At 40.9% G+C, this 27,231-nt stretch overlaps 1 protein-coding gene across 3 annotated transcripts in view; it reads right to left on the reverse strand.

Annotated features, from left to right (window-relative positions):
• The window catches only part of HTATIP2 (HIV-1 Tat interactive protein 2), a 55,379-nt gene extending 28,476 nt beyond the window's left edge, over positions 1 to 26,903 (reverse strand). The window contains exons 1-3 of one of the 3 annotated variants that reach the window (XM_068124013.2): positions 26,623 to 26,903; positions 19,386 to 19,575; positions 19,193 to 19,300 (exon numbers count right to left, since the gene is read on the reverse strand). In XM_068124013.2, coding sequence (XP_067980114.2) covers positions 19,193 to 19,300; positions 19,386 to 19,575; positions 26,623 to 26,735 — 411 coding nt within the window. In that variant the 5' untranslated portion in view covers positions 26,736 to 26,903. Of the gene's footprint in view, positions 1 to 19,192; positions 19,301 to 19,385; positions 19,576 to 26,608 lie in introns of all 3 variants that reach the window. The other 2 variants (XM_068124014.2, XM_068124015.2) reach the window with 2 other exon arrangements.
• Between the last annotated feature and the right edge of the window lie 328 nt (positions 26,904 to 27,231).

Genomic DNA, 27,231 nt, shown 5'->3' on the forward strand with positions numbered 1-27,231 from the left:
TTATTTTTCTCATAATAGGATACCAATAAGATTTGTTGACGATTTCTAAAAGAGTTTTATATTTCATAACTTTGAGAAGTTCATTTTTATTTAATATTTTAAACAAGTCTCTATTTGTGGGTTTAACAATATCAGTATAAGGCCAGTTTTTTATGACAAAATTCCCATGTATATGCTCCAAATCATAAGGTATGTAATACCGAGCACCCTTTTCTTGTAGGTATCCTTGAATACAAAAATTATAATTCTCTTGTAGTCTTCTTCCTGCCATTTATGTATCAGAAATATATGTGAGATTAATATTATGACAGGTAATACCACCCCATCTTCCCACTACCAAATCGGTTTGTATTCCTCGGCTTTCTATCCTTATCTCATTACCTTCCTTCTTTGTCATGCGAACCATCGCTATACTATCATATATTTTTATTTTCTTAAAATCACGTATTTGTTGTTTACTAATTGTACTTCCACATAAATCCTTATCTTCACCAAGTGGATAATATTCTTCTTTACGAGACTGATTTAAATCATGTAGGTCTTCTATGTTTATTGAAAAAGACCAATTATACCCTAAATCAGGCATATCATACCCCCATTTATTAATTCGCATTTTAACTAAATGTCCTTCTTTATAAAATTTAATTGTAAGCAGGTAGTTAAATTCAATGAGGAAAGGTGTATGGTCAGTATAACCAGGTGTTGTGGTTGTAAATTTTACTTGTTTCACAAAACGTGCTGTTTTCTTTAAAGATATATATTGTGATAAATCACTGAATCTAATCAAGTCATTCGCATCTGTAGGGTTTGGATAATTGATTAATTTATAAGTATTCTTCATATTAATATTTTTACTTACACTATATTTTTGTCGTTCAGCCTGTGCCTTTGTATAATAATTTGATAAATCAATATCCTGAGAGGATTTTCCAAAGATAGAACCATCTTTTCCAACATAGGTCATTTATATTAGATAAAAAATGATATCATAAAAATTTTCATTATTGTTGAGTTGAAATAATACATATAAACATAATTGGCCACAACATTTAGAATTAATTTCTTGAACTTGGAATGTTTGATAAACACCATTCTGTAAGAATTGTATTACTTCAACAGGTGGTGGCATACCATAACTATCAAAATAATATTTATCCTGACTATTATGAATACAAACCCAATGAGAACCATTCTGTGTGTCTAAATTCATAATAATATTCTTTGTATTCTTATTTATATGTATTAATTCATCTCTCATACAGATTACCACATTATCAATTTTTAGTGTTTTACAATACTTGGCTAGTTCTATATTTGACGTTGTATTCTTTCCAAATTGTTTAAACCATTTATCCATTTATTTATGAGAAAGATACAATCCATTACCCCGTTTAGTTAGTTTAACACCCGCTTGAGCGATAGAGGAAAGCATATCACCAACCAACAATCTAGCTTTATCAGGTAGACTTTCAAGTTTTTGAGCAAAATCTACAATTACACCACTTCCACTAATTTGTTTCTCCAACTCCTTGTTATGTCTTTCCAATTCTTTTTGAGCTTTTAGTTGTGCCTTCCTTTCGTTAGCAGTTTTTACCGCTGCTGAAATACCACCAGTCAATGCTCCCGCCGCACTTAAACCAGCAAATAAAGGAATTAGAAACGGGAGAAATCCTCCTCTTGACTCGTCTATTGAATATTTCTTTAACATAGGTTTCGTCATTTTAATTTTAAGTGATCCAACATCATTTAGTGTTTTTACTTGTGTGTGTGTGAGTAAAACATCAATTCTTACAGCTCCTTTTCTTTGAATTGTATTAACATTAATAATACAAGGCTTTTGATTTTGAATACAAGATGTTAATTTATTAAGATTGATTTGATTAACATATACCCCAACCATTTATTTATGAGAAAAAACCTATGTGATATTAATCATAACACCATTATCTGTATTAATCTGTAATTCTGTTTCCTCCAAAAGCAAACAATAAGCATCAACTTCTTCATTCTCCCCTCTTTCAATGTATAGAGAAGTATCCACTCGATTAGACTTTATAGTTTCCTTTTGAGAACTCAGGTCAATTGCGTAGATTGTATATAAACCTTTAAATGCAACCATATCCAAAATAGGATCATTATTACCATTACTTTCACACACTTTTTGGTAGGACTTGTAGGCTTCCGCATAATCATTTTTTTCCCAATCAATTTCCAATCTATCTCGCGGATAAAATGTGCCATCAAGAGAAACCCGAAGTTGTTTCACCTTAGCATTATCACTCAGCGCATTATTCTTATTAGTACCCTCCTCTCCATCTGGTTTTTTAAAAATGAGCCAGAGGTATCGTGGCTTTCCTTGAAGAACACCTAAATTCCAAGTGTAGGTAGTGTGTTCCAGTTTAACGTGTTGACATCTTCTTTTAAGGTATGATACATTTAGCGGTTTCTTTGAGTTAAGTCTTCTATTTAACATCTCTTCCGTTTTAAGATTAGGAGTATATTCACTGATATACCAACACAAATCATTAATAACAAATTTATTATTTTCTCCAAAAGCATTTTCATCCCCAAAAAGCAATCTATTTACATTATCATTCCTTTGTAGTTGAAATCTAATTTTAAGACCATACAAAACTTTATCATAATCACAAAATCCAAATATACCTTTAAGAGGTACTGCTACGGTAAAACTATTCTCAGCTTTTGCGTCATCATTATACATTGACTTCCTTTGACTATAACCAGGGTCTGTGTTTGTTCCCGTTGACATATCAGGAATAAAGCCTTCAACAGCTCCCTTACCCATTCTATCACCAAACGAATATAGTGTAAATTTCATCATTTCAGATGTAGCAGAGACATAATCAACCGCTTCAACCTCTTGTGTTCCAATATACAGGCGAACACTGTCAAACATTTTCCAGAAGAAATCATTTACGAGTGTAGCATTAGTATTATTCGCAGCCTTAGTGAATTTAAATTTACACAGCAAGAAACTATCAGCTATATTCAAGTAAGTTTGTTGATTATTTATTTCAAAACTTTTTGTTCCGTTTGAATTCCAGTCGGTTCCTGTAATAGCATTTACCTTAAAATAGTCTTCCTTTTTAGTAGAGTTTGAAATGATAATCGTATCATCCAAATCATAGATACTATCAATCGCTTCCATACTTGTATTTATATAGTATTAAAATTGTTGAAACCCTGACCCAAGTATTTTAATGATTTTTTGTCGTTCTTGTGAAGATAGTTGAGTTTTACCTTTTTTAATTTCTTTGATTGCTTGTAATTTATGGGACTCCTTTTGAGCATCTTTTATACTCTTTACAACACCTGCTACATTTCCCATGAGAGAAGCAGTTGAACCAATTAGGTCTTTATGTTTAAGAATGGTTGAACCAATACCCATTAGAGTATCAATTATCCCATCTCCTTTATTTCGAAATTGATGACCCACACCCCGTTGTCTCTTAGGTTTATAGTATCCTTTACCCACATACCTTGTATAGTCTGGTGAAAGGAACATGCCCTCCCCTGTAATTATTTTATATTTTCCCAACTCGTGTTTTCTTACAATAACCATTATTTATTTATTGAAAAACTTCACGTAGGTGAATTCTGATGGATATAATTTCATCATTAAAGGATATCATACGATTATCTTGGTCGGTTATCCTAAAATTTACTCTGTATATGGTTTTTCCTGACACAGGTAAATAGACAAGATTTTTTGGTTCCATATTAAATTTATAACCAATCGGGGTTGAGTATGCACTGAATGAAAATATTGTATTTGTTCTTATTCCATCGTTATAAGCACCATCAATCAAATCACAATGAATTAATACTGAATTTATACCGGAGGATATTTGGATAACATTATCACTGTAAAACGTCCCGTTATTTTCAATCTTTTTTGAAGAGAAACCCAATAGCTCTCTGAACGAATTTTCAATCGTGAAATCAACTTTATAATTATTTTTCAGTTTAATAGTTGATTTTGAAGTGTGTGTTTGAATATCTATTACAATATTTTTTGGTTCATCACCTTTTTCTTTCATAAGGCGAGAGACTTCTGAAGATATTTGAGAAATCTCGTAAGCTCCAGGTGAAACAGTTATAGTTTTGTAGGCAGTGCCTGGATTATAACTAAACTTGTTGTTTTTCTCTGTGATATTAAAAAGGGTATTGTAAGTTTCCATTGACAACAAAGATGCCTCATATGAGGTAAGGGGGTCAAGTTGTAGTGGGTAAGGGAATGAAGCTGTGTAATCGCTCGTTGTGAAATTAAAACTAAGAATTGTGCTTCTCATCTTATTTAATATCTAATAAAATATCTTTGTATTGACATTTATTAATTATTTTCATGTTCATCAACTGATCTAAAATGGCTGAGGATTCATTAAAACAATTGTTGTTTCCAGCCTTCTTACTACCTAATAACAATAATAGCCTATTAACTAATTGTGATGGGTCATTTGGAAGAAAACTAACACCCGAACCAAGCTTACTTAAAGCATCAATAATATGTTTCTCCTTCTTATTCTTCTTACTTTTACCAGCAACAGAAACTCCATAATCAAGTGTATTTAACAACTCAATATATACCCTATCTTCCTCTCTTTCCATATCAAGTGGTTCCTCAAAATATTTTGAACCGCTGAATCCGGGGTTTGTTAGAAGAAACATTAATCTTGGAGTTAATTTAACATTTGGTTGAGTAGAACTCAAGAACATCAATTCATCATTAAATATCAATACCTTTTCTTCCACAAGATGAAACACTGCTGGTTCTTCTGTTGGAATGAGACCTGCTCTGGTTTTTGAACCCGCAGAATATTCATTGTTTTGAAGAGCTTCCACAACATAATTAGGGGGTTGATTTACCTGCTCAAGTTTCCGAAATAATCCCTCGTCATCATATTCTAATTCACCAAGTTCTTGTTTTGTTATCTGACTAAAATCTTTGAGCATTTGAAGTTTTTTCGGAGTAAATTCTACCGTGGGAACTGTAGGGTGTTGAGTTTTCAAAAGTGGTTTAAAGAATTTCTCTTGTTTTCTTTCAAAGGCTTCTTCACCAGTTAGTTTCTGTCTCCGTTTCTTCTTTATCTCTTCCTGTTGTTTAACAACTTTTGAAACTAATTGTTGATGTTCCTTAAACTTTCTTTCTCTTTCTTCAGTATTCATTTTCTGTATTTATTTATTGAAAAATATCATTTAGTATCTCATCTTGTTTCACAACAATATATTTATATTTTCCAATCGTGTGTTTCATATAATTTTCAAATTCTTTTTTACTACATAACGTAGAGCAATTATCTCTCCAAAAATTATTTACATCTATTGAATTTAACTTAAATAAAATAAAAGTATTGGCATTGTTTCTTATTGAGCGTCGAGGGAGTTGAAAATATGATTGACTAAGATATATACAATTACAAGAAGAATGTCTCCCTCTTGTATAGTAGCTATCCATTACTGTTTGGTTTCTCTCATTAACACAATCATCAAAGATGACAAGGTTCTTTTTTGATTTATCTAAATCTTGAGGTGAAGGTATATCATCCGTATTATCACTGAGAATACAAGTTATGGGTTTCGATTTTGATTTCTGTGTATCACAAAATAATTGTATTATATCATCAATATTATAATCATTTAGTTTGTTTTGAAGTTTAAATAAACCGATAATGTCTTCCTTTTTAAGACCCGCATTAAAACCCTGTGAGAGTAGTTGATACTCGGGTTGAAAACTTGACTTTGTAAAAATTATTAAATTATCATAATCTAAAAAATTAGAACCAAGGAGCATCTTTAAAAGTAAACAGGTTTTTCCACATCCGCTTGAACCAACTATTAGACATCTCAATGAATTTGGAATGTTTTTATGGTTATTAAATTTTATCTTATTTTCCCAAACGGGTAAAAAATCATTCATTTATATATTTGGAAAACAAGTTATCCAACTTTTTTTGAGCTATTTGAGAAACTCTATATTTTATCCTGAGTTCGGGTTTAATTTCAAAATAATCCATTATTTTATTTATATAGTATCTTGTATTAACATTTCCATTAAAATTATTTTGAATAATAAATATCATTAAACCCTTATACATTTCCTCAATACAATTAGTCTCTTCCCTTGAAAGAAATGGTGTATTATCATCACAATACTTAACATTCATCTCTCTTATTAATCTTGTAAAGTAATTCATTTTTGGTTCTAATTTAAAAGAGTTATATATTTTTTTATATTTCTTATTATCATTAATTAAAATTAAATCACAGAAAATACATTGTTTATATGAATCCTCATCATTAAGCCCCACTCTATCACAAGCCGGACAATTCTCTAATTTATCATATGGAGAGTCTGGAAATTCTAAATATCCTTCAGAACTTATCATATTTATGTGGTAAATTTTTACTTAAACTAAACGCAAGTTTATTCATTAATAAATACAATGTTTCAAAGCACAAAAGACAAATTTCAATCAATCTCTACTTCGGTGGAAGATATAGAAAAATATGTCAAAGATGTTAAATTGAACAAAGATAAATATGGAAATTTTTGGGTAAAACCAGTTATGGAAAATAACATGAGCCCCTCTATTTCATTTAAAGGAAGAGCTCTAACTATACCTGGAAAGACATCCATTAAAGTAAATCTAACAAAAGTTTCTCCTCTACTCCTGGCAATTTATTCAAAGCTTGAAAAAGTGATTGACCACGATACTTTGAAAAAGAATGATAAGACCATTAATAATTCTAGAGGAGACATTTGTATTTTCTTTAATAATCCAAAGGGTGTAGATCTAAGTAAAATGAATGATGTTAATATTTCTGGTGAAATGTCATTTCGTTCTATGATAGTTAGAGATTATTTAAAGATAACTTTTGATATAAAAATTGTAGAGATTGAATCTGTTAATGAAAGAAAGTATATAGATATTGATGGGAATATTTTTCTTGCTAATTAAATATGAGTCAATACAGCAGTGAAGATTTTACTATTTCATTGAACTCAGACGATAGTGATGATAGTATTTCATTGAACTTGGACGATGGTGATGATAGTATTTCATTGAACACAGATGATAGTTATGATACTAATAGTTTGTGCTCAAATGATAGTTATGAGAGTAGCTTTATTGATGACTCTGAGTATGATTCTGAGTATTCATGTGATAGTTATGACTTAGATGATTCTGAGTGAAAAAGTGTTTTAGTTTAAGCACAGCGATATATATAAAACGGAGCTGTAAAGCTCAAAAGTGTTTTATTTTAAGCACAGTGATATATATAAAACACCACGTTTTCTCACGCTATAAATATGGTTTATTGTGATACTTGCGAGAAGGAAGTAAAATATTATAAACAACATATTCTCACCGCAAAACATACATACAACATTTTAAACAAACTTTCCCCTCTTCCACCTGAAACAAAACACTGTTCTACATGTAATAAAAATATCCTCAAGAAAGGCTTCAAAATACATCTTAAAACAAATCTACATTTATCAAATTTTATCACAACTAAAAACTCTGATGGAGCATTCAAAGGACATATTAAAATAAGAGTCTTTAACTTCAAACCTCCTGAACCAGAGTCTATAGTTGATGCTGTAGAAATAGTTAAACCTGCTGTTCAAACGTTGATTGAAAAAACACTAAAGGAAATGAAACCACTTAAATTTTATATGGGAGTAAAATTAGAAATGACAAAGGATGAAGGAGTTATAGATGCACCATACATGAGAACTGAGCCACACTTTATATCTTCATATCAAGATTTTAAAACATCAGGAGTCTATGATGAACTTATTAAACAAGAGCAAGATGTGGATAATTCAATCGTAGGAAGTGGATTCAATATAGGAAAAATTATTTACATAGACATTCATATTCTTAAATCAGATCCTCTAAAAGCTTCTTCTTACATTGATTTACCCAGTGTTATCAAAAATAGAAAAGCAGTTATCAATATCAAAAATAAAGACAATAAATGTTTTCTCTGGTCTATTTTAGCACACTTACATCCTCCACATTTTCATGATGAAAGAGTATCTCATTATAAAAAATATGAGAATACATTAAATACGAAAGATCTAAAGTTTCCGATGACTTTAAATGATATTCCTAAATTTGAAAAGATGAATAATTTATCAGTTAATGTTTATGGTCTAACAGAAACAAACAACATTCAGGTTTTAAAGCTTTCTGACAATTGTAAACAAACTCATATTAATCTTCTATATTTTAATTCAGACGAAAATTCACATTATACATACATCAAAGATATTGCTAAATTAATAAAACCACAAGTCTGTAAGAGAACAAATAAAATATATATTTGTTTGCGTTGTCTTAACTTCTTCAATTCACAAGAAAGATTAGATAAACATTCAAATTATTGTGGCGAACATAAATCAACGGTAATCAATATGCCTAAAGAAGGCTCAAAGATCACATTCAAAGATGAAAATAAAAAGATCAAACATCCATTTGTTATATATGCTGATTTTGAAAGTATTTTAGAAAAAATTGATACTGCTTCTCAAGATCCAAAAGAATCATACACAAATAAATATCAAAAACATACTCCTTGTGGTTTTTGTTATTATATCAAATCATCCGTTGGTGATAAATATAACAAGTTAGAGATGTATAGAGGCTCAAATACCCCAGAGGAGTTTGTGAAACGACTAGAAAAAGACTGTGTTCGATTAACCAAGATAATGAGAGAAACCAATAAACCAATGTCCTTACCAAGTAAAGAAAAAAGGGAATTTATAAAAAACAATGTCTGTCATATTTGTGAGGAGAAAATTGGTAAAGGTCTAAAGGTTAGAGACCATTGTCATCTCACTGGTAAATATAGAGGTCCGGCTCATCAAAGTTGTAATATTAATTATCAACTCCCCTCTTTCATTCCTGTCTTTCTTCATAACAACGCTCATTATGATACACATCTATTTATCAAGGAACTCTCAAAGACTTCTGGAAGTATCTCAGCAATTCCAAACACGGATCAGAAATACATTTCATTCACAAAAACAATTCACACATCTCCTATTACTCATATCAGATTTCTTGATACATTTAAATTCATGGCAAGTCCATTGGTTAACTTGGTTCAAAATCTAAAAGAGTTTCCATGTCTTTCAGAGTATTTTTTAGATAAAGATTTTCTAACACAAAAGGGAATTTACCCCTATGACTATATGGACTCATTTGAGAGATTCAATGAAACACAACTTCCTTCAAAAGAAAATTTCTATAACAAATTAAATAATAGTCATATATCTGATAAAGATTATGTACACGCACAAAATGTTTGGGAAAAATATAACATCAAGAATCTTGGCGAGTATCACGATTTGTATCTCAAAACTGATGTGCTTTTATTGGCCGATGTATTTGAAGCCTTTAGATCTGTTTGTCGCACTGGATATGGATTGGATCCTGCTCACTACTACACAGCACCTGGATTGGCCTGGAGTGCGATGTTGAAAATGACAAAACAAGATTTGGATTTGATAACCGATGTTGATATGCTTTTGATGATTGAAAAGGCAAAAAGAGGTGGAATTTCACAAGTCTGCTCGAGTAGATACGCAAAAGCAAATAACAAATATCTTCCAAATTATGATCCAACGAAAGAGAGTTCTTACTTGATGTACTATGACGCGAACAACCTGTATGGCTGGGCAATGTCTCAGGCTCTTCCTTATGGAAAACTTAGATGGGTAAAGGAAAAAGACTACAAAAACGTTTTACAAGATGTATGTATCTCTACACAAAAAGAATTGGATGAAGAAAAAGTTGGTTATTATTTTGAAATTGATTTAAAATATCCAGAGGAACTCCATAACCTACACAAAGATCTCCCATTTGCTTGTGAGAAAGCAAGTCCAAAGAAAGAATGGTTGAGTGATTATCAACGATCGTTTGATATAGGTGAATCAACAGAAAAATTACTTACTACATTATATAACAAGAAAAATTATGTTCTACACCAAAGAAATTTGCGACAATATTTATCAAAAGGTCTAAGAGTAGAGAAGATCCATAGGGTTCTAAAGTTCAATCAAAGTCATTGGTTAAAGGGGTACATTGATTTTAATACACAAAGAAGAACAGAGTCAAAAACAGATTTTGAGAAAGACTTTTATAAATTGATGAATAATGCGGTCTTTGGTAAGACTATGGAGAATGTGAGGAAAAGACAAAATATCAGACTATCAACATCTTGGGAACAAGCATCAAAATTAATTAATAGACCGAGTTTTACTCGAGCTGAGGTCTTTACTGAGAACTTTTGTGCGATCCATTTGATTAAAGAGAGTATTGAAATGAACAAACCTATTTATATTGGAACAACAATTCTTGATTTATCAAAGTCATTAATGTATGATTACTTTTATAATAACTTGAGGAAGAAATATCAAAATGATGTTAATCTACTTTATATGGATACAGATAGTTTTATTTTGAAAATTAATACCAACGATGTTTATTCAGACATGAAAAGAGACATTAATATCTATGACACGAGTAATTACAGTCCAGAGAGTGAGTTGTTCTCTTCTAAAAATAAAAAGGTGATTGGAAAGTTCAAGGATGAATTAGGAGGAAATGTTATGAGTGAATTTGTGGGATTGAGGTCAAAGGCTTATGCTTATAAATACATTGTGAATAACGTTGAAAAGACTGATAAGAAGTTAAAAGGTGTAAAGAAAAATGTTATTAAAGAAACAATAAACTTTAAGGATTATTATAACTGTTTAACAACAAAGAAAGAAGAGTTTAGAAAGATTAATGGAATAAGAAGTTATAAACATCAATTATATTCAGAAGAGATAAATAAGAAAGCATTGGGGGCTTTTGATGATAAGAGGTTTATTTTAGAAAATGGAATTGATAGTCTCCCTTATGGTTATATAAGTATATAAGTGATAAGATATATATATAAGTGATAAGATATATATAAGTGATAAGATATACATAAGTGATAAGATATATATATAAGTGATAAGATATATATAAGTGATAAGTTAAAAAGGGGGGGGGGGTTGGGGATTTTAACGGGCTACCGCCGCCTTTTTTACTATTATATAAATGATAGAACCAAGTATCAACCAGACTAAAGAGTGGAGGTGTAATCAACCTTGGTATATAAATGGAAAACATAATGAATGTGAAAAATATCAAATAGGTATAATTGAAAAGGCAACTGGTAAAAAAGTTCACAAAACAAATAAGAGAATTAATTTAAATACCGGTGAATTGGGTAAAATAGATGGAAATATTTTTGAGTGGACGGAAAACTTTGATGGTTGTCAGGAAAATATATACTTTAATTTAAAAATGGTATGTGGCACTGGAGGCGCTCAAGCAAGAACATTGAGGGAGGTTTACCATTTTATCTTAGCTCAGTTAAAATATCTTAATAAAGAACCAAACTCAAACATATTTTTTGTTAATATATTAGATGGTGAAGAGAGTTGTAGGAGAATTAAATTATTTCCCACGCATAAACAAATATTTGTAGGGTCGTTGTTTGAGTGGGTTATATTCACCAGATGATATTAAGAGTAAAAGGTTAAAAGGTCCATGAGGTCAGAAGGATCACAGGTGTTTAAGTGGTCTAATGAATAAGGATAACATGTCAAAAGGTTAGAAGGTTCGTAAAGAACAGGGTGAGAGAAATATAGGTGTTTAGGGGCAATGAGGGAGGGAAAGAATTAATATGGAAGTGAATGGGTCAATGTTTGAGTGGGTCAAAGATTAATCTGCCAGATGATATGTAGAAGAAGGATGATAGGTCTATAAGAGAAAACAAATATTTGTAGTGTTTGAGTGGTCTAATGAACAACATTAAGGATAGGTACTACAGACAAAAGGTTCATAAAGATGAGGGTGGGAGAAATAGAGGTGTTTATGATTTTTGAAAAAGACAAGGGGGTAAATGACATTAGATAGGGATTTCCCATGTTAAACGGAGGTGTCCCAGAAGCAACATTATTACACTACTCCCCCCTCTCTCACCAGACTCGTCCCGAGTCGACCCCAACAGTGGAACGACTGGCAGAGCCTGGCACGCAAATTTACCATTACTTTTAAATGTGACACATAGGTGTAATCCCCTTAGCATTTATTCTGACCCATGTGTGCGACATTTATAACACTAGATATGTCCCCCCTAATGCATTGAGCAGATATTCTAACAGACACACACAACTACCCGAGTATTTCCGGAATTTTGTAAACTAAACACATAGCCGGTAGGCACATTCTTATATTTACATGCACGGAACTTAAACTTTATTTACAATTCTATGACCCAGGACCTGCACTTTGGAAAAGAGAATTGGAGGGGAAAAAAATCAACACTTATGTGGCACATGGCACTTGCTGCTTGCATCTTGTGTCTTCTGTGTGCGGCTAACAAAACCGGCTGGCCCTGACCGGCATACAAGCCATATGAAGCATCAGGGCCATCTAATCTTCCACATCTTCCTTCCTGGCACACAAGAGCAAACAATTGCTTTTTCATTGGCCAGCAGGGCCACTCTCACGTGGTCCAACTGCGTGGCATCAGTGCCTATCAACAAGTGGTCCGAAGATGCAAGGTAAGTTGCAGCAAGATGTGGCACAGCAGAGGCGCGAGGCCACAAGGCTTGTGGTCCATAAGTGTGACAAGGGTGCAGCAAAAGGACTGGCAGCAAGGTGCTGCATAGTTCGGCTGCACAGGTGTAATGGTGCAGAATGGATGCTGCACAGTTCGGCCTCCAAAATGGTCCTGGGGCAGGGAAGGAAGACAAGGCACAACAAGCAAAACGGAAAGGACACAGTGGCACACAAAAAACAAGGTGACCAGACACCACCATACCTGGTGCAGTGCAAGCACGCGGTAGAGCGAGCAGAGCAAACTCGTCCCTAACCGTCCGTACCCCCCACCGTTGGCTACACTACCCTAGCCCCCCTTGTATTTACAATCCGTCTCTGCGTCTCGTCTCCCATATCCCCCTCTATGCCAAATTCGTCTCCAAATCCCTCCCAGGAAGGAAGGGATGGAACACAACAATGTCTCGCCCACGTCATGATGCGTCTTACTACTCAATCAGCTTACAGAGCCTCGGTGTGGAGCTCGTCCTCCTCAGTGACTGGCTGTGTATGGTGTGAAGGGATTTCTCATCCTAACTACTCTAGTAACATTACACTTTTAACTACCCGGGGTCGTACCCTGCCAATCGGCCTCTTTAAACTATGTGGTTCTAAGAACCCGAATTCCCATTGCCCACACTGTGGTGCCCTCCAAATTTGGGTCTCACCCCACAAATTTTCACACTGTGCCTTCGCACAATTTCGGGGCTGGGTCGTGTGGCTCTACCAGCAGGTCTACCTACCTGCGCACATCCGCCACTGAAGCCGCCTCCCGAGCTTGCCTGCTCCTGCGACTACCTAACCGGGGAAGGCCCTCCCTGGCACTTACCTCCTCTATGCCCACCTTGGCATCGGGCAACCCGGGTCCTTCCCTTGGATCCTCGGGCCCCACTCACACACTATCCCAACCGGCTCCCAGAGCCTACCTACGGCCTTACCTGGCCGACAAGCTACCAGTGGCAGAGTGCCCCAATAACCATATGCACCAATTAAGCCACACGCCCAGCCATTCCACAGACTACTGCACCCTACAAAACACTTCTTTCCCGCACCACAGGCGTCAATATCCATGTAATTTACCTATGCCCTCTACCTGGCTTTGCACTACCCCCCCCCCCCCCCCACCGGGCTTCCGTGAATGGGTTCCACTTCCCCCCATTCACTCCTTCGCACCATGCATTCCACACCTTTACTTTCACAGACCATTTATTTCCACATACCTCAAACACAATTCCATTTATCTCACTCACAATTCCTCAAACACATAGCATCATCTACCTAACTAATTTCCCCTACTCTCGTGCTTCCCCATCGTCCCTTTAAACTATGCACACCCTTTATTAACATCCACCTAAACTCTCTATGTCCCCTCTACAGTTCAGGAGTGACTACTTAATTCTCAATCTCTAAAGTCTTCTAAATCCCTATCATTATCCTAGCCCTCCCTCGGCTAGCTTTGGTGCCCCATGGAGGCAACCATCGCTGGCCCCTCCATGTGCCTAACACTGCCACCCCCCTAAACTATTGCTCATGGGCCCCCCCATGGGAGGTGTGGTGACACTACCATTCCCCCACGTGGAGTACACCACTCTCACCAGTCCGCGATACTATGAGCCCCCATCTCTGGAGGTGCTTTGTCACGGCTCGACCTCGAAGGGCCGAGCGATCCAAGCTGGTGGTTGGTCGCCTGTATGTGGTGCCGGCCGGCATTTACGATCCGAGGGGGGAGGGATTGATGGGCCCAGGTGCAGGGCTCCATCCCTGTGCGGGGCCTCGCGGTCCCACGCACGATGACCCAACCGGCCACTATCCGGGCACCTCACCCGGTAAGGTGCGCGGCTCCGATCCCTCATACCTCCGCTTGAACCCGGCCGATCGCCCTTGCCGCCATACAGCGCCAACCATACAGTGCGGGGGCCGGCACGAATCGTGCATGCCGGTCCTTGTGAGACCGACGCAGCACCGATCCCCTCCGGTCCCTGCAGCACACAAGTCACCGGGGGCTCGCGTTCGCTACCCGTCCCACTAAGCGCTACCCCGGTCGGTGTCGATGCTTGAGCCGCGTCCTCACCACGCCCGACCCACTCCACACTCGCACACGCGCCCCACACACACTTTGTTGTGCACTCTTCCTCACACTCTGCTATTGCACACTCCGGTGCACACCACCCAGGCGCACAAGCGCCCTTCACACACTCCGCTATCGCACAACCAGGCGCACACGCACCCCCCACACACTTCATTGTGCATTCTTTCTTGCACTCCTCTTTTGCACAATCATCGCACACTCCGGTGCACACTTTTCCCCACACACTCCGTTGTGCATTCTCGCTCACACTCCGGTGCACACTCTTCTTTTACACACTCGGGTGTGCATTCTCCCTCACACTCCGTACTCGTACCTGCACACCTAGGGGCACTCACGCCTTTCACACACTTCAGTACGCATTCCTTCTCCAAACACTCCAGTATGCAATCTCTCTCAATGCACTCCGGTACGCACTCCCTCTCACACCGCACAATGGGCCTTCCGCGAACGCCCGGGTCTCGTTTCTCGCCCATGCGCGCCGAGCACCCGTTCGCGCCACACACATTCCCTCCATTAGCGCTACTCACCTCGGGGCTCTCCTTCCCCGGCTTCTCCGCCAGCACCTGCAAACCTTTTAGGGGGTTAGCAAGCACGGCATCACGGTGCAAACACAGACTTTGTCCAGGCTCCATGACCACCTCCCGTGATTTACTCTGTCTCTCCTCCCGTCTTTTTTATTCCAATTATTTCTTTTTCTACCACGACGATCGTCGGCGCCCCTGAAATTTTCTTTTCCAATTCGACGATCGTCGGCTCCTCTACACCCCGCGTCGCGACTCCCATAGCCCCGGTCAACTTGGCTGTCCTCCGCTCTAGCTCGCTCCCCACGCGCTCCCTGCACCGCGTCACCTCGTCGCGTACCACCGCGACCTTCCCGCTCAGCTTGCGCCCAATGTCCTCCCCCATTTTTTAAATATCCCTCTTTGATGCTGCCCTCATCTTTTCCATTTCACACCTGGATTCTTTTATTTCGTCCCTCTGGGCATCCATTTTCTTTTCGAACCCATCCTTCATCCCTTTCATTTCCCGGGTGGATTTGTCCCCAATTTATTTCATTTCCCGGGTGGATTTGTCCCCCTGGGCATCCATTTCCCCATTTATCTTATTCATTTCTTCACCCGACTTGATCATATATGCCCGGATTTGGGTCATGAATAAGCCCCAGTACACTGGCACCACGCTTCCGCTGCCACGTGCGAGGCGCCGCCATTTTCGTTACCAACTGCCACACCCTCTTCTGCTTCCTCCACTACCAACTGTCCCTGCTAGTCCTGGGCCATTAGTTCTTCCTCGTCTATTATTCCCACCGGCATTTGACCGTCTTGGCCAGCCATTGTATAAATATAAATTTGATTTTAAAAACTACTAAATTTCGTCCATTCGTAATTTCGTTCGAGTGCGTGAAGCGCACTGTAGGTCCAATTATCCCACTCCGGGACACCAATTTGTTGGTGTCCAAATTTTTTTTTTTTTTGTCAGGGTTCAAATCCCAAACCTGACTACCAATTTGTTGCGGATCTCTCGAGCCCGTCGACGTACAGAAGGGGGTTAAACCCTTTTCTGCCTTCGGGCCTTCGAGTCCACGACCCACTTTATACTCGTGGGGCGGATTGCAGAGCAATTCCAGCCGCCACCGCCGTCGCGAGCGTGCGGAAGGGTATCGGGTCGAATCCCCACGTACCTTTGGTACACACGCTGCCACGAAGACAGGTGCTCGACCTCGCACAAGCCACGCTAGTCAGATACGCCGAGCGGTTTGCGTGTCACGTGACTCGTGCCGTTATTTCTTATTCAACCCGATTTGAGCGGTTTTATTCATGCGATGCTAGGCCAATGGTATGAAATGACGTGCATGGTCAAATGGAAGGAAGAACACATGTTTATTTACAATTATACAGTGATCAGGGTAAAGAGAAGAGACACAGAGCAGATACTTCGTCAATCTTACTTAATGCCCGGACAAGGGCCCACTCACTCACGCAGGGAAAAGAAGGAAGGAAAGGTACTCGCTCCAAACGCGTCCTTGGCGCCGTTCGCCCCGGGTCAGCTCGACGGGCGTGGCCCTCGAAGTGTTCGCGGCACGTGTGTAGGGAGCTCGTTGGTGTCTGTGGCCCCGGGATGGATAGTCTTCGCAAGCGCTATTAACAGCCGCAGAGCGCAGGGCAAGGAGAGTTCGTGCACAGACCGCTTAGACAGAAGCTCTGACTATCACACTCACTGGGTCACTGGGACACTCTCTCTCTGACACTCTCTCTCTCAGTCCGACTGGCGCAGGGGCACTCTCTGACTCACTGCGTGACTCGTAGACTCGTGACTCACTGGGGCACTCATCGACTGAGACTCACTCCAACTGACTTCACTGGGGCACTCTCACTCTCTGACTGACTTGTAGACTGGCTCTCTGGGGCACTCCCACTCTCTGACTGACTCGTAGACTGGCTCTCTGGGGGCACTCTCACTCTCTGACTGACTGGTGCGGGGGGCCCGGGGCAGGGTTTTATAGCCCCGCCCCAGAGTCTTACCCGAATGTTCCAAGCCCCTCCTCTGGCTGCTGTTGTTAGCCACTCCCCTTGAGCTCCGATTGGCAGCTCACCGCTTAACGACCACTCCCCGGCAGCTCCTCCCTTGGCCTTCCAGACTTGTTCCAGGCCTACACTTACTGGCCTGCTCAACGCATACCAACACAGGAAAGGAGACTATGCTTAACATTTAATAAGAAATAACTGAACTACACGAGGCTACATGTTGTGGTGCAACTACCTACGACGGGGGTTATCCTCTATTCGCAAAACCGCAACAATATATACATACATACCGGTAAGCGAAGATTAGGATTAATGAGCTAAGATTTAGTAATTTTTTCAGCTTTTTTTGTTTTGTTCCACTGCAAACCAAAGAAATACAAATGAGGATACCAAAAGATTTTTTAATTTCAACAATTTTCTGGAAGAAATGCTGCATTATTGGAAAAAAGTGCAAGGGTGCCAATATTTTTGGCCAGGACTTTGGAGTCGAGGTCTTTGGGGTCGAGGACTTTGGGGTCGAGGACTTTGTGGTCGAGGACTTTGGGTCGAGGGAATCGAGGACTTTGGGTCGAGGGAGTCGAGGACTTTGGGTCGAGGGAGTTGAGTTAAGTTAAGTTGGGGGAGGTGACAGTGAAGGTTTTGAGGTTGGAGGGGGTGGGGGAGAGGTGGGGGTGGTTGTTTTAATCAAGCAACATCTTTAGGGAGCACATAGCTGGAAAATATCAACTTCACATGATATTTAACTGTTCTTTGCATCATATAATATTCTTCTTCGTTTATATGCAGCATAAGGCTGTGGAGTAGGAACATTGGCTGAAGGCATGGCTGTGACGCTGATGCGATGCCCTCTGCTGGTTAGGATAGCAATTTGGAATTTGGCCAGAGTGCTGGCGATAGCTCGCCAACTCTTCGCGATGGACACCAAGGGGTCTTTGACGTCCACCAACTAATGTCTGCAGATGGTACGCCTGCTTAACTTCCATCTGAGGGGATGGCGCACACATTGATGAATCATCGGGATACTATTGTCCTCGTGGTCCATATAACCAGGCGAGACAGTACAGACCTCGAGGCCATCCTGCCAGGCATTGTCGGTGGTTAAAAAAGTTTTGTATACTAAATATACACATATATTAGCAAGGGAGAGTATATCCTCACCAATTAGCTGTCCTTAAATCGATTGCAAAAAAAAAAGAAAAAAAAAAGAGAAGTGCTTATTGGACCATCATATCTCATTATTGGAACATTTTGAACACTCCTCACATTCGTGTGCGTCCCCTAATTTCAATATTTTAATCCATGCAATGCGCATACGAGGCCCTCACTGAAAATACACAGATACAAGACTGATGAAGGTGAAGTGAGGATGTACGATTTACAAGAAATAAAGTTACATGGAGCAGGCCATCCAAATATAGTGCCAATAAATAAATGCAACATACTAACGGCAGATGTGGGTTGGCTTGTTTTGTGTGTGTATCCATCTGATATTTTTACGAGCCTATTTTACGATATTTTTACGCCTAAGCCAATGATGACAAAAATCCCACTATGGAATTGCTGTAATGAATAGTGCAAAGACGGGATAATCCCAATTAGGTTTCTAATCCTACTGAGAAACGCCACAGCATGCAATCTGCCAGAACTCTCGCAATGAATACTGTCCGAGATCTATTGGCAGTGTGCGAAAAGACTATCCAGGAGACCAGATGGATCATCTTAAAAGGTCCTCTGTTAGATAAATGCAAGATAAATTTCGACCTGTTTCACACCAACCAAATTTCGCCGAAAGGAAAGGAAGTGTCCTCAAAGCAAAAGGAAAGCAGATTGACGATGATGGTTTGTTGAAGGCAGAACATGCAATAAGGGATTGGATTAGAAGCAATGCAAGATAAGGAAGAACTCACAGCCCCAGACTTGGCTTTGGTGGTTCCCAAGCAGCAGAAGCCCACATCATGATCCTTAAAGTCATCTGCGTAATTGGAAAGATTTTCAAAATCCACGATCTTCTGAACCTATGTGAGAAATTCCACAGGCTAGAGGTTGCGCAAAATCCGGATAATGTTCAAAAAGTAAAAAAAAATAAAAAATACGCATTACCACATCCTTGTACAAGTGGTCTTCAAAGGGCAGTTCCCTTCTGCCTATAGTCGTGACCTTAGAAAAGAGGCCGCTCTTTACGATCTCATGGAGGAGGACCCGTCCCGTCTCTCCCGACGCACCGAGGATGAAGCAAGACTTGTTCTGAGCCTTGAATATTTCATGCCGGGCTGCAAGCTCTGCGTCCATGCTGAAGGAATACACAGAAAGTGCACCTGAAGAATTACCAAAAAGACAAATGTGTGTGTGTGTGTATATATATATATATATATATATATATATATATATATATATATATATATATATATATATATATATATATATATATATATATATATATATATACATATATATATAGTGTTTCCTGCCTTGTTTCAAGCGATAGTGATCCAAGTCGGAATCAACCCACATAAACCCACATTTATTCCAACCCACATCCCACTTTCATCCGCACCACCTTTGTTAAGATGAACTGCAAACATTCCAAAATCATCGAAGTCCCTGTGTGATGAAGACTCCATTAAACATTTATCCATTCAAAAGATAAATGCCAACATATCTGAATTATGGATAAAATGAAACAAGAATGACCAGGTTATAAAGAACTACAAATGATCTCATGGTGACGCTAGAAAGATAAACCATTAAACTTAAAAAGTCGAGGCTCATGGAAGAACAACTGACTGAATGTATGAACCCAGCAGGGCAACTCTTAAACAAAACATGCAAGTCAATGCACAAAGAAGAAGAGGTCAGGAGGAAACAGTATCCTGTAGGTAAACAGGTTGGGTTTTGTATGGTGACTGAGGCTTAAGATCTCAGGTAGGGTTGACATGGTGGTGCCAAACCATGACCATGGAGTAGAGGTGTGTGGTAAACCTTGATTTTGGTAATTTAACATGAAAAGAGGGTTACTGGATGTCCGTGTACATCCTGGGGAGGGTCGGAGAGCTGAGAGAGCAAGACCAGAGGAGAGCTGGTATAAGAAGAGGGTGAGCAACAGAACAGTTGCATGCGATGCGAGAGCAACAGAACAGTTGCATGCGATGCGAGAGCAACATAACAGATGCGTGTGATACTAGAGCAACAGAACAGTTGAAAACTTTTTAGGAATCACCAATCTGCATCATACAATAGCGTTCTGATAGAATCACCCCTCAGCCCACGCCCCCCAAATTTAAAAATATCTTTAATATGGCGATCTCAAAAATGATGCAAAAACAAATTACCAAAGATTTGAGCTTTATATTTGAATACAACAACAACAACAACAACAACAACATGCATTTCAAGGCCATTTTCCCTGCTAGAGCGAGGGTTAGCCTTGTGGTCCTCACGACAATCTTCTCCATTTTGCCCTATTTTCTGCATCTCCCCTTGTTAACCCCCTTGTCCACATTTCTTCTTCCACCATCTTTAGCCAAGTCTTTCTCTGTCTTCCCCGTCCTCTACTTCCTTCTACATTCATTTCCATCACTCTTCTCAACCAGTCTCTTTCATCCTTCCTCAACACATGACCAAACCATCTCAACCTGTTCTTCACAGCATCAATCACAGGCTCTATTCACATCATCTTTCGCAATTCATCATTTGTCTTCCTCCTCTCTCTCAACGATACTCCACACATCCACCGAACCATTCGCATTTCCACCCTTTGCAGCCTTCGTTGCTGCTCTACGTTCATTACCCATGTCTCGCTCCCATAAATCATAACACTTCTCACACATGCAGCATACACCTTTCCCTTCAGCTTCAACGACACTCCCTTCCTCATCAGCATGCCACTCAGTTCCCAAAACTTCTTCCATGCACATCTCACTCTAGCAACCGTTGCTGAGTCTGATCCACCTTCTCCATTCAGCATGTCTCCGCGGCAGCAAAATTTTTTCACACCTTCCAGCTTCACGCCGTCTCCAAGATCCAACTCAACATTTCCTCCATCTGCAGCTCCCTCTGTGCACACCTTACATTTGAATGTAGCTGCCACACTGGTTAATGACCCTCTCAGACCACTACATTTTTGATGAACCCACTCAGCGCACATTGTACATTGAATGGAGTTCACTCCGACATCCTTCCTGCACACAGCACATGGCTACTTCCCAGTTCTTTCCACCTCACCACATGCTTTACCACTTGCCATCACCTTCGTCTTTCCGATATTCACCTTCAGACCTTTTGTCTCCATACATTCCTTCCACTTGTTCATCTTTTCCTTCAGTCCATCCATACTTTCCGCAATCAACACCAGATCATCTGCATACAACAACTCCCACGGTAAACCCTCCTTTACGTTCTGAGCCAGCACCTCCATCACAGCTACAAATCGTAGTGGACTTAGTACCGACCCCTGATACACTCCCACCTTCACCTCAAACTCACCACTGTTCCCGTCCTTCGTCCTTACAGCTGTGCGCGCTCTTTTGTACATTGCCATCACAACTCTGATCAACCATTCCTCCAGTTCTAACTTCCTCAATGCCCATGTCAATACTTTGCGTGGAACCCTATCGAATGCTTTCTCCAGATCAACAAACCCAAGAAACAAATTCTTCCTCTTCTCCATGTATTTCTCCTGCAACTGCCTCACAATAAAGAGCGCGTCTGTCGTTCCTCTTCCTGGCATAAATCCAAACTGCGTTTCGTCGATATTCACCTTCTTCCTTATCCTCCTCTCCAACACCCTTTCCAATACCTTCATTCCATGCTCCAATAACTTTATCGCTCGGTACGAGCCACACTCCAGAGGGTCACCTTTCCCCTTGTATAGAGGGACAAGGGTACTCAGTTCCCAATCCACTGGAATGCGGCCTTCTTTCACCACCAGATTACAGATCTCTGTCAAGGGCTTCCGCTTCCGGTCCGGTCTGAAGAGGACACAGGCGTCACATGCTCGCCGCTTCTTTGACTGGGCCACTGTCTGTGGCTTGCTTTTTTGGTGGTCGTGCAGATTTTTTTGGCCATTGAGTCTGCCCTCCGCATAGTCCCGGCTCTGCTCCCTGCTTCGCCTACCCGGCTCCTTCGCCTGCTCGCCGTTTCCTCGGGCACGCTCTCGTGGGTTGTGTCCTTCGCAGCGGTGTGGCGGTGGTTTTCCCGCCGTGATCTTGATTTGTAGCGGCGGCGGTTGATTGCCGCTGCATTTCGCGCTTTGCCGTGATCAACCTTGGCCTCGTGATCGTCTCTTTGCTCCTGTCTGCCCTCTGCTTGGTCCCGACTCTGCTCCTGGTTTCACCTACCTGGCTCCTTCGTCTCCTTCGTTTCCTTGGGCCTGCTCCGTGCGTTGGGACCATTGTTTCACCTCCTCAACCTTGGCCTCGTGCTCGCCTCTCCGCTCCTGCCTGGCATGGCTCTGCAGTACTCCGCCACAAGGCTCCTTCTGCTCAATACCCGCTCCACCCCATCATGCATCTCTGCCATCAAATCAAATGGACTCCTCCGACGACCCAGGTACATTCACCGTGGCTCCGGTCGTAAGTTTGTATATGTACAATCAGGTCACTCCATCCCCGTCCTCTGGTCGGCTCAGCGCACTCCCACTCATCGTCCCAGCGCACCTAGTCACGGCAACGCACAAAATCGCACCTCCTGCCTGCGAACCCTGGCTAAATCACCTGAATTCATCCCCGCTGTTCAAAACAACATCAGGCTCACCCTGTTCAACACCCGGTCCCTCAACAACAAATGCCTCATCCTGAACGAATACATCCTGGATAACAAACTGGACTTTCTCTGTCTCACCGAAACCTGGCAACAACCACTGGACTACTACACGCTCAACCTCAACACACCCAATGGATATTCCTACGTCAATAAACCACGCTCGGAGGGCCGAGGTGGTGGAATTGCCGTTATCCACCGTCAAGACATCAGGACCAGCCTCATCCCCATCGCCATCGCCTCATCCTCATCCTTTGAACACCTGGCTTTTAAACTCTCTGGTCGCACGCAGTCAGTCATGGCTGTCGTCTACCGCCCTCCCAAACCACACCCATTATTCCTGTCTGACTTCTCCTACTTTCTGACCCAGCTATGTTCCCTCTCCCCCTCAATCCTCCTCCTTGGTGATTTCAATATCCACATGGACTCCACTGACTCCACAATAACCACTGACTTCACTGATTTACTCACCTGATCTAACCTCACTCAACATGTCAACTTTCCTACGCATATCCGTGGTCACATTTTGGACCTTGTCTGCTCCACTGGATTAATTTTGCACCATCTCTCTGGCTCCGACCTCACCCTCTCTGACCACTTAGCCATCACTATGACCATCAACATCCCCACCCCAACACCAAGACATTATCGCACTATCAACTTCAGTAAGCTAAACGCTCTTTCACCTACCTCATTCTCATCCACCCTCTCTGAAAAAATGTCCACTTCTCCCTTCATTGACCTCCACACCCCTTCCGACCTCACTGACTACTACAACCACGCTCTCTCCTCCTGCCTTGACCAGATTGCACCTGTAAAAACCAAAACAGTTTCTTTCACCCATTCTGCTCCCTGGTTTACCCCTGTGCCTGATGAAAACTCGTGCCCGCCAACTTGAAAGACTCCGCAATAAAACAGGTCTCACAGTTCACTCCCAAGCCTACAAGGACCACCTACAACACTACAAAGATGCCCTCTCCCACGCCCGCTCCGCGTACTACTCTCAAATTATCCACTCTGGCTCCGGAAACCCAAAAGCACTCTTCTCGACAATAAACAAACTCCTCCGCCCCCTGGACACCACCACCCAGTCATTCACAGTAGACAACTGCATCTCCTTCCTTTCTTTCTTCCAACGCAAAATTGACAACATCTACAACAGCTTGACCACCGCCGCACCCGCTCCCCCTCCAACCACCTGCCCCCCCTTATCCTGCCTTCCCCTGTCTCAATTCTCCCCAGTCTCCCCTACTGACCTCTCTGCTCATAGGAATGAAAACTGCCACCTGCACTCTTGACCCCATCCCTTCCAGCTTTGTCAAGGCCTCCCTCCCTGCTCTCTCTCCACTTATCATTGCAACAATAAACTCCTCCCTGTCTACAGGCATCGTCCCACCATCCCTCAAAATTGCTGCTGTTACCCCCATTCTAAAAAAACCTGGTCTAAACCCTGACACCCTAAACAACTTCAGACCCATCTCCAACCTACCCTTTCTGTCGAAAGTTTTGGAACGCGCTGTAGCCACTCAACTCAAACATCACCTCTCTGCCAATAACCTGTATGAAACATTCCAATCCGGATTCCGCTCCAACCACAGTACTGAAACTGCTCTCCTCAAAATCACGAACGACATTCTCCTCTCCTCTGACGCTGGCAACCTCAACATTCTCGTCCTCCTCGACCTCAGCGCTGCCTTTGACACCATCGATCACACCATCCTCCTCACCCGACTTGAATCCACCTTTAACGTTACCGGCACTGCCCTCTCTTGGATTAAATCATACCTCTCTGACAGACGCCAGTTCATCTCCATCAATAACTGCAAATCCCCCACTGCTCCCCTCCCCCAAGGTGTCCCCCAAGGTTCAGTTCTTGGCCCCCTCCTCTTCATCCTTTACCTGTCCCCCCTCGGTCACTTAATCCGCCGTCATGGTCTCCAATTCCACTGCTTCGCCGATGACATCCAGCTTTTCATCTCCACCAAGTCCGTCTCCACCGACACCCACTCTATCCTGACAAACTGCATCTCTGAAATAAAATCCTGGCTTCAAATCAACTTCCTCAAACTTAACTGTGATAAATCTGAAATAATCATCATTGGCCCAAAAACGCTCACAAAATCCACCCATAACTTTGCCCTCAACATCGACGGTATCCCAGTATCCACCTCCCCTCTCATCCGGAATCTTGGCATCATCTTTGACCAAACCCTCTCCTTCGACAAATACACTAAACAGATCACAAAGACAGCCTTCTTTCACCTGAAAAACATCGCCCGTCTCCGCTCATCCCTCTCCTCCACGGCTGCAGAAACCCTCATCCACGCCTTCATCACCTCCCGTCTGGACTACGGCAATAGCCTCCTCTATGGTTCACCCTCAACAATCACCAATAAACTCCAATACATTCAGAACTCCGCTGCCCGTCTACTCACCCATTCCCGGACCCGTGACCACATCACCCCCGTCCTTTATAAGCTTCACTGGCTCCCCATATCCCAGAGAATCCAGTACAAAATCCTCCTCTTGACCTACAAAGCCCTCCATAACCTAGCCCTCCATAACCTGGCCCCATCCTACCTGGCTGACCTCCTCTCCAGACACACTCCCACCCGCAACCTCCGCTCTGCTGGTACAAACCTCCTGACCCCCCCCCCCCCATCCGGACCAAATTCAGATCCTGGGGGGACAGGGCCTTCTCCATCGCTGCTCCCACCCTCTGGAACTCACTACCTCACACCATCAGAGACTCCTCCTCACTCACCACATTCAAAACATCACTCAAGACCCACCTGTTCAGCACTGCATTCAACATTCAACCCACAGCATTTAACCCCTGACTATCACTTCTCCTTCTCCCTCCTTTTGCTTTAAATATTTCCCTATTGATTCTTGTCTTTTTGCACTCGTTTTCATGTTTTGTTATGCATTATGTTTTGCACTCTGTCAAAGCGCCTTTGGGCTTCATGAAAAGTGCTATACAAAATAAATGAATTATTATTATTATTATTATTCTCTTCACACCCCAACTTCCTTCTCAGTTATCTTCTCTGCCGGTCCTAAAACTGGGTTACTCTCTATGTTGCCATCCCATTCATTCTCTGTATTCAACAGCATTTCCATAATATATCTTTTCCATCTTCCTTTAATTCCATCTGGGTCCACAATGATTTGTCCCACTTCATCCTTCAAGCAACTCACCCCCATCACATCACACCTCTCTTTTGCTATCTGCTTTGCAATCCTGAATACCGCTCTCTGACCCTCTTCCGAATCCAAGCGTTCTCCGAATTATATTAGTCAGAGCTTTATATTTGAACAATTCTGCATATTTGTGAATGGGCAGCCATCTACTTAGAACGTATGCAGTTATGGTGGAAATTTGACCATTAGAATCTGAAATTTCCCTCAATCTGAAATTTGCCTCAATAATACCAAGATACCCCAAAGCAACAGATACTCCAAAGCAACAGATACTCCAAAGCAACAGATACCCCAAAGCAACATATATATACCCCAAAGCAACATATACCCCAAAGCAACATATATCCCAAAGCAACAGATACCCCCAAAGCCGTGCCTATCTCTGCTCGGGTTCTCGCTGGTGCAGGACGAGCTGAGGAGAAATCCGATAAAGCAGGAAGCCGACGCTACCAATATGGCACTCCCAACGATACAAGTCAATCGAAACATTTAAATAAGCGACCGAACGATTTCGTAAGCAGACAGGTTGCTTTGCCTATCAAAACCACCACTGATTCAAGTGTTTCGAAGTTCAAACACCTTCAGCGCAAGCAAAATATTATTTAGAATCCAACTAATGGCAACTCCCATGTAAGCCAATACACCGCCTAAGTACGTATAGGTATTTTTTAATGTAGCGTCTAATGCTGACATCGCCGACAATGTGAATCAACAAGCTAAGATTAAAAAGGAAAAATAAAAGACAAAGAAAATGACGGAAAATGAAAAGAAAATGATAAAGCGATTTACCTGAGTTATTATCATGTCGTAGCAGAGGTACAAGCCGCACAAATAATTTTAGTTTTTATTCTGTCAGGATGCAAAATGCACCGCCAATATATAAAAATGAAGGCGTTATTTAAGTAAGATGGAATACAAATTAAAACACAAACAACACAGGCTCTGTTGCCAACTACACCATTGAGGATATATCATTGTACTAAAA

Source organism: Myxine glutinosa, chromosome 8 (assembly GCF_964187855.1).
Source record: "Myxine glutinosa chromosome 8, kmMyxGlut1.1, whole genome shotgun sequence".
Lineage (NCBI taxonomy): Eukaryota > Metazoa > Chordata > Myxini > Myxiniformes > Myxinidae > Myxine > Myxine glutinosa.